Below are 8,598 nucleotides of genomic sequence, written 5' to 3'. Positions count from 1 at the left end.
ATTATTTCAGAATAAAAGTACAAAAATTGTTAAGTTAGAATGAAAACAAACAGGATCATTAAATAAAAACGGAGTTTCAAAGGGGGATTTTGGCAAAAAACTTTAAAAAGTAGCCTCATAATAAAAACACGGTTAAATTTCAGCTTCAGCAGAAATCTGATTCAGAAGCCACACGTTTGTCTCATGAATAATCAGCTGATGAGTAAAAAATAAAAAACAAATCGAACTGTTCCAGAGACGTCCGACAGCTGAGGTGTGCTGTAATCTGACTTCAACAGGCAAAAAGACACAAAAACACTGATTATTTATTGAATGTGCTTTTATTTTGCATTGAAATGGTCCGTTAAAATAATACTATAAAACTCTTCACAACAACAGCGTTCAGCATTGATAAGTCATTTAGAAGCCCTTCTAGCGCTGATTAAAGTGCATTTATCCTCCTCAAACGTGTGCTTTTCTGTCATTTTCCCTTTCAACCTGAGGTGAACTTTAAAGACCTTTAAAATAAAAAAGGCCATCTAAACACAAACTTTAGTTTAACATTTTAACACAACTGCATTTAGTGTTCGACAGATATTAAGGCGACAGTCCCACACCCTGAAGAAAAACCACTTATTCTCTCAAAGAAAAATAAATACAGGATGGGTGTAAATAAATAAAGAGTCACTTGTTAACTGGGACGGGGAGGAGAGAAACCAAACTGTTGTGCAAAGACTTCTCGTCTGGGCATGAAAAAGTCATTTCTTTCCAAGAGGCAGGACTATTTTAAAAATAAGCTTATTTATGCTACACGGCGCACGTTTCCAGTGTCACAACAACAAACATTTGGTCCTTTATTTATTCAGTTGTACAGACACTCGAGCGACTCCTCGTAAAAACGTTCATAGCAGCAGATTATCCCGACGACCTGAGCTCACAGAGACCACGTCCTCCTCTGCGGAGTTACGTCGGCCGACATTCACAGAATGAGACGTCCACTCGAACCCCCGAAGATTCCTCCACACGAGGGCGTCAGCGCGACGTGACGCCCAGCTGGGCCTTCAGGTGCTCGTACACCACGTAGCTGATGCTGACGGCCGGGATGACTTTGAGGAAGTTGGGGGCCAGGCCTCTGTAGAGCCCCGAGGGGCCCTCGTTCTGCAGGATCTGCCTGAACAGTCCGGTCATGGAGACCTGCTGGTTGCTCTCGGTCACAGCTGGAGAAACGAGGCGACGTTAGTTCTCTGCTTCGTTTTGTTTGGAGTTTTACGTGAAAGGGATCCATGATTAGTTGTAACGTTAGACTTTGTTTAATAAACATTTATTTTAAGTAAAATAAAAACTGTAAAAATACTGTCATTTTTAATCATTTTTTAACTAAAAGTTTAAAAATATTACACGGACAGGGCCATTTTATTTACACACAAAGCATTCTGGGTAAATGATGACCTGGATAGGTCCTCGGTGCGAGGCTGCTAGCGAGCTATATCCACCCTGAAGGTTAATCTTGGACAATATCTGATGATCGACTCTTTTAAATGAAACCAGAGAGCGTTGACAGAGAGGAGAAGGTAGAAATGACTCAGCCTGGAACTGAAAATATGGATGGAGGACAACAGAGCTGCTTCATGGAAGAAGAACCTCAGCTTAGCCTGTTAGCTTTAGCGTTAGCCCCAATGTTATCACCAAATATACGCATTAGCTCAGCGCTACACATTCTCCTCTCGTCACTGAGGTCCTCCATCCACATGACAGAGAGGGGAACACAAAAATGACTCAGCTGTAACTGAAAATATAAATGGAGGACCTCAGTTTAGCTTGTTTGTCGCGCTAGCACCGAGCTAATACATATAAGGTAATATAGTGTTGGGGCTAACGCTAAAGCTAACAGGCTAAACAGAGGTTCTCTCTGTCAACGCTCTCTGGTTTCATTTAAAAGAGTYGATCATCAGATATTGTCCAAGATTAACCTTCAGGGTGGATATAGCTCGCTAGCAGCCTCGCACCGAGGACCTATCCAGGTCATCATTTACCCAGAATGCTTTGTGTGTAAATAAAATGGCTCCGTCCATGTTAAAATATATTTTTAAAAATTTACAAAACTTAAGATCCTACAGTATTTTTACAGTTAAAATAAATGTTTATTAAATAAAGTCTAATGTTACAACTAATCGTGGATCCCGTTAAACGCAGGTGGAGGACTCACCTTGCGCCTGCATGCGGGTTCGGATCAGAGCCAGAGGGTAGCTGGCGAGCTGGCCGCAGGTGCTGGACACGGTGCCGCAGGCCAGCAGGACCAGCACCCCGGCGTCCGAGCTGTTGGTGCCGTACTGCTGCAGGTAGTTGTTCTTCAGCGTCTGCCGGGGGCAAAAAAAAAAAAAAACCCAGTCAGATTTTCAACGCGGTGGATATAATCTGGATTATTTTTGTTTGTTTTCGAAGCTCCAGCTCACCTCGTACACGGCCAGGTCGATGCCGGCGTACGGGATGATTCCCAGCATGTTGGGGACGTAGCCTTTATAAAAGGCCCTGAGCCCCTCCCTCCTGAAGATCTGCTTGGCGCAGTCAGAGATGCCGGTGTACTGACCGCTCCTTCTCAGCGCCAGGCGAGTTTTCAGCACCTGGGGTCGGATTAAGACGCGTTAACTCAGAACTCTAAACTCATTTAGAGAGGAGGGGGATCTATATCAGGAGATAATCACCTCCATGGGGTAGATGGTGCTCTGGGCCATCACTCCTGCCAAAGAACCGGCGACAAATCTCTCCAAGATGCTCAGAGTCTCCTTGTCGCTGCGGATCAGACACTTAATCTGGAAAAACATAAGCAGATTAGTTAGATAATGGCACCAGGAAGTCTTCTGGTTTTTCACCGTAGGAGAATCACTTCCTGTACCTGCTCGTAAGCCATGAACTTGAGGGCGGACTCCGGCGCGATTTTGATGATGTTGACGCCGTTTCCTCTCCACAGGGACCTGGTCCCGCCTTCTTTGATCATCTGCATGAGTCCGCTCATGATGCACATGTTGTTGGTTCGGGTTCCGTAAACCTGAAAACAGATAAAAATTAAAAAACGGTTACCAGGCGTTAAGTTTTGGGGGTTAAACAGGAAGTGGGTCAAGATCATTCTGACACGAAATCCAACTGGGTCAAGGTTTGACTGTTGGCGAGAACACAACTTCACGTCAGAGCGGTCAAAGTCTCGCCTCATTCTGACGCAAATCCAGACCCTGACTCTGGACTGGGACGTTAATCCCAGCGGTGACGGTAAATACTGCCAGGGTGTCGCTATTGGTCGACAACCCGAACACGGACTCTGCTCTCGGGGCTCTTACACATCATCCGTTAATCGTTAACTTATTTATTGCAGCGAGGATTGCAAACTTCAAAACCGAGTTACCCAACTGAATAACTGTTCTGTTGTGAAAGACTAAAGATAACGAGGAGAACTCCAATTGTGTCACAGCCACGACAGGGTTCCTACTGTTTAAAGCAAGTTGAATTTAATACTTTTTAATGCCAAGTGAAATCAAATTTAAAGACCAATTTCACAATTAACACAAATAACAAAAAATTTAATCTGTGGCAGAAACTCATGAATCAAAGTATTTGTGGTTGAATTATTCAAATATTGCTTATAGACCAATTGTTTTTATCCATATCTAACTGTTATTTTGTCAAATACAGCTAAAAAAAACAAAACAAACATTCTTAGCAGTCAGTTTTAAACTTAATTTAATTCCTGAAAATCTTCTAACCCAAAATGTGGAGTTTGAGGACCCACAGTGGGGTCTCAACCATAGCTTGCTGCAGATGAAACCTTTAAGTGTTTGTGATGTAAAATGTTTGTAGGAAATATGAACGCATTTTTGGAAAGACAACATTATAAACATTACAAAACAAATGTCACATCGCTCAGATGAATGGTTGTTGAGATATTTGCATGTGAAATAACAGGATGTCAAAAGGGAATGTTTAAATGTAAATAATTCAAAAATAAATAAATGTTACCAATTTTAATATTTGATGCGAATTACAGTCATCCTACTTACAATGTGTTAACATTTTTAAGACTTCTGAAGATTAATTTAAGACCGTTTAAGGCAGGGCTGTCCAAACATTTTGTCACATGGGCCAAAATCGTAAAGTCAGAAGGACTCGAGGGCCAAAAATATATTTTTCCTTTACCTGCTCAACAATAAACTAAGCATTGAATACTTTTGTCGTGGCAAGTTTATCAAGAATGCAGAAACACGTTGGAATAAATGCACAGAAAATCTGCGTGTATGGTCGTGAATTATTTAATTCTGGGCAACAACAAACAGACAACAAATCAAGGAAGTCTGTTGAGTTGTGGCCCAGAATTAAATAATTCACGACCATACACGCAGATTTTCTGTGCGTTTATTCCAACGTGTTTCTGCATTCTTGATAAACTTGCCACGACAGTTTATTGGCGTTGTTGGCAGGATCTTGTTCTGACTTTAATCATTCTGTCTGCAGATGAACAGCATGTCATGAAAACCTAGGTCATTAAAGGATGTCATGAATAACTAGCTTAAACGTAAAAGTATTAGTTCCACCACAACTTTAAACAAATAAAGTAGTCAGATTTATTGCTGGAAATCAATGCATAAATTAATCTAGATCCAGAACTTTAAAAGCATTTTGCAGGATTCCCTTACTGAAAGAAATTTTGCAATTTTCTAGGTTTCAATTGGGGGGGGAAATGACCCAATTTAGTCAATTCTGATCAATAAAAATCAGGATTTAGGTCATTCTTTTGTTGAAAATGCTTGCTGTATTCCGATGAATTTAATAAATTAATTTAAAGCAGATTGGAGTGCAGTAAAATCAACTTTTGAGCAGAAGTCAATAGATAGATGTGGAAAAACCTACGAGTTTGGTTATTTAAAGACATAATTTGTTTTGTTGCCAATATTTTTATTATAAGATTTTACTTTGTGATAAATTTGCCCTAATAATAAATAGAAAGTCTCCGTCTACATCTAACACCTGTGCCGGGGGGACAAATTTGTAAACAAATTAGGATAATTCTTGAACTGAAGTCAGGGGCCACACTTTAGACATCCCTGGTATGAATTTAAGGCCTTTTAAGACTTTTTAAGGATCCGCAGGAACCCTGTATGATCTGATGAGATGTTCTACCACTCATCAGGGAGTAAAAATGCCTTTTTTTCGCCCTCCAGTCAAACACATGCTCTCATCTCACCTGCATCATGACTTTGAGTCGGTCCAGCGGCGCCGTGCAGGTCCTGGACACGGCCCCGGCTCCTCCGCCTGCGACCAGGTGCCTCCACCACATCCCGGTCTGCTTCTCCTCAACGGTGAACTCGTCGGGGACCAACAAGTTCTCGCCGATGTCAAATATCTGCACACAAACAAAAACAAAAAAGGGACAAAGTTAAGTTTGTTTTCTCAGAAACTCGTTTGTTTTCACACGCCGCCTGTAACCAGTTTTAAATGATTGTTGTGGAAAATAACAGTTCCGAGGCGGATCGTTCCGGAACAGGAAGTGAGCATGACCCAAAACTCCTGAAGTGTAGACGGTAAACACAAAACAGAGGAGATAAGAGGAGGTTCTGGTTCTATCAGTCATGTTTTATTTGGGTTTAGAGTCTTCGGCTGTGAAAGGATAATAAATCACACCAAACTTGGGACTATCCTCGCCTAACATCTGACTTTTCAAAATGCTCCGGTTACATTACTAACTCAATGTTCTTGGCCTCCTGCGAGGGTCAGCCCCGGCTCTGTTCTCGGCTCCGGTTCAGAGCTCCGTTGAGTCTGCAGGACCGGCGCCGAAAATAACCCAGGAGACGAGCAGCAGGTCTGCGCCGGTCCTGCTGGCCTGGTTTTACATCACAGCCTCGACAAATCAGAAAATCCTTCGGGGCGTAATCCCTCCGGAACCGGCCCCGGTACTTTTCATAGTCTAATGGAGCTTAATTAATGACGCACGACCCGGGTCAACCCTTTAAAGGACTTCCTAATTGTTCCAGACATGACGACTGAGCCTTTTGCTTTCAGTTTGAGTGAGAACAGGATTTACCGCACAGAGATGGGACGTCTAAAAATATATTACATAACACGTAAAGTGAAGTTAAACGGATCTTTTAACTCGTTAAATTTGAGCATTTTGCTGTCCTTGCTGCAGAGAGGAGCACTAACCGTGGAGTGTTTCCAGTACAGGATGATCTCAGGAATGGTCTCCGTCTTCTCCACCACCTGGTATTTGCTCCAGTCTTTACTGCTGATGGTTATCATTCCGTTCTTATCCGCACTTTAAAAAGATAAAAAAGAAAAAACGTTAAAAATAAACAAATAATGAAACGAGCAAAGAAATCTGTAAAAACTGGATGAGAAACGTTACCTCTGCAGGGCTTTCTCTGCGTGCTGCAGGGAAATGTGAACGCCGAGGTCATGAAGGGACTGGATGAACTCTTTAGGATCGACTCGACCTTCAGGAGAACAAAAAGTGTTTTTGGTTAAAGCCGAACTAACGACTAAATAAAAATAAAAAATAAAAAAACCTCCTCTGCGCCCCCTTACCTGCGTTCTTCTTGTCCAGACTCTTCACCACCAGCTTCAGGTCTTTCTCGTAGTCTTGTAGATAATGAACAAACTCCTCGAAGTCCAGCTGACAGTCTGCATTGTTTTCTCCCCCTTTTAAGGTTTTCTGCAATAAATTTAACAAAACGTGGTTACATTTTTGCACATTTATATCTGTTAGAATTAAAATACAGTCAACATTTTTATGGCTTTTAAAAGCAGAAAAACAGTTTCATAACATTTTGGCAGTCATGTGATAGTGCAGCTAATTTGCTTATGAAACAAGTACAGTCAGATCAAAATGTCCTGCATGTCAGGCCAATGATAAGTCATGAAACATAAGATTAAAAAAAAGAAACCCCTCAGCTTGTGTTTTATGACCCTTAAAGTTTTTTTCCTGCCTGACTCCGGTGGTATTAGTACACATCCCCTATCTTTAACTCCTGCAGAGGCTGACCTGCCAACCCTTTTAATCTGGTCTGGCTTCAAACCTGCGGGCTTAAAACAGGGACGGTGTAAACTGGCCGTGCTCCAGGTCCCCGCACAGGACCTGACACCGGACCCCCACAGCCTCATGACTGTCACAGATACTCTGCAGGAACATTTCTAACAACCTCTGCAGCTTGTGCAAAGAAAACTCGTTATGGGGGGTTATGGGGTGTGTTTTCCACCAACACTTTGTTTATTTTTTAATAGTCATAAAGGAGTAAAAAACTAATAATTTGAGAGGCTAAAAGAATGTTTAAATAAAACTTTTACCTCCACAAGACTTCATTTAAGCTATAAATCTGCATTTTTAAACAAATGCACTCAGTGTAAATTGTATATTCAGATTATAACTTTAATAAATTAGTTAAAAAAATTATTAGGCAGTAGTTAATGACCAACAATAGACATCTGAAGCTTTAATTAAGAATAGTCTTGTGCAAAGAATGGCATTTTTAGGTTAATTAGCAATCTTGAGTGCAAGAATTTTAGTGAAAGTTTTAAAATATTTGCCATTTTTACATGCACTCAGCACGAAGTTTCGTTTGCATAACAGGAAAGTTGAAAACAGCCAGAAACCGGGTGAAATTCTCTTTAAAATTATGCTTTTTTGGGTCTTTGTTTCTCAGAAACTTCCATCTTTTTCCTCCCCGGAAGCAGCATGGCTGAAATTCCTTTTTAGGGCGGATTGTCTGTGTGACCTGAATGACCCACCGGTTCATTTTAATTTAATTAAAAACTAATATCCAACTTTAAAAATCACATCAAGTACGAGTACAAAATATCTAAAGGCAGAGTTTAATAGTTAAAGTTTTAAACGGGACGTCACGAATGTTCTGGCTCTGCGGCCTACAAGACATTAAATCCGCCACTTCCGGCCGCCAAAATGAAACTTTAACGTTCAAATATGGCTTTAATTAAACCGTAGCTATACTAAAACACGCGTATTGTTGTTTTTAATATAAAAAAAGCAAAGTTTGTGTTCTTACTTGTCGCCATTTTTGGTAGGTTGAAAACTCCTGAGACGGCAGGAACACGCTGAGCTTGTTGAAGAGGGACTTCAGCTCCGAAGGCAGTCCGTTTGACTCGAAGTACTCCACCTCGACTGGGTCCGAGTTGGACACGGGCACGTACAGGCACAGACCGAGCATGTTCGCTTCCGATTAACTTTAAAGAAACTACAATAAATAAATATAACACACCGCGGTGTCAGGCCTGCCCGGGACAATGATGAAATGCCGGTAAGCCAACGCCAGCCGGCTTCTAAAGAATGTCACGAGGCTCCTCCTCTTCCAAGAATTTGTACGTCATTTTACTACTGACCAATCAGAGACTACGTCCATTGAAGGCCCGCTACGGGCTCGCCCAAGTCTGGTACAAAAGGACAAATGAGTGCAAACCCTGACCAATCAAGTGTCTTGTTTCATCCAGCACGCCAGCGAGTCAAAAATTGACCAATCACATGTCGTTTTACTTCTTCTACGACTGCTGCTTGTGGCTGGTGCTACAAATACATGAAGAACCTCTCTATATTATTAAATAAATATATCCAGTATGTATGTATGT

At 41.5% G+C, this 8,598-nt stretch overlaps 1 protein-coding gene across 1 annotated transcript; it reads right to left on the bottom strand.

Moving 5' to 3' along the window:
* Positions 1 to 301: 301 nt before the first annotated feature.
* slc25a25a (solute carrier family 25 member 25a) lies at positions 302 to 8,286 on the bottom strand. Its single transcript, XM_014014606.1, has 10 exons — positions 8,022 to 8,286; positions 6,547 to 6,673; positions 6,368 to 6,455; positions 6,166 to 6,277; positions 5,210 to 5,368; positions 2,873 to 3,025; positions 2,682 to 2,789; positions 2,433 to 2,600; positions 2,186 to 2,336; positions 302 to 1,196 (listed from the first exon to the last, which is right to left on the bottom strand). The coding sequence occupies exons 1-10, from the start codon at positions 8,181 to 8,183 to the stop codon at positions 1,012 to 1,014; spliced, it is 1,413 nt and encodes a 470-aa protein (XP_013870060.1). The 5' UTR covers positions 8,184 to 8,286; the 3' UTR covers positions 302 to 1,011.
* Between the last annotated feature and the right edge of the window lie 312 nt (positions 8,287 to 8,598).

This window comes from Austrofundulus limnaeus, unplaced genomic scaffold (genome assembly GCF_001266775.1).
Source record: "Austrofundulus limnaeus strain Quisiro unplaced genomic scaffold, Austrofundulus_limnaeus-1.0 Scaffold117, whole genome shotgun sequence".
Lineage (NCBI taxonomy): Eukaryota > Metazoa > Chordata > Actinopteri > Cyprinodontiformes > Rivulidae > Austrofundulus > Austrofundulus limnaeus.
This window is presented reverse-complemented; position numbering and strand designations above follow the sequence as displayed.

Coding starts and splice junctions, on each gene's coding strand:
- slc25a25a (XM_014014606.1), bottom strand. CDS start 8,183: ATGCTCGGTCTGTGCCTGTACGTGCCCGTGTCCAACTCGGACCCAGTC. Junction 6,674..8,021: donor CCTACCAAAAATGGCGACAA/GTAAGAACACAA, acceptor AATTTATTGCAG/AAAACCTTAAAAGGGGGAGA. Junction 2,337..2,432: donor TCGACCTGGCCGTGTACGAG/GTGAGCTGGAGC, acceptor TGCCCCCGGCAG/ACGCTGAAGAACAACTACCT.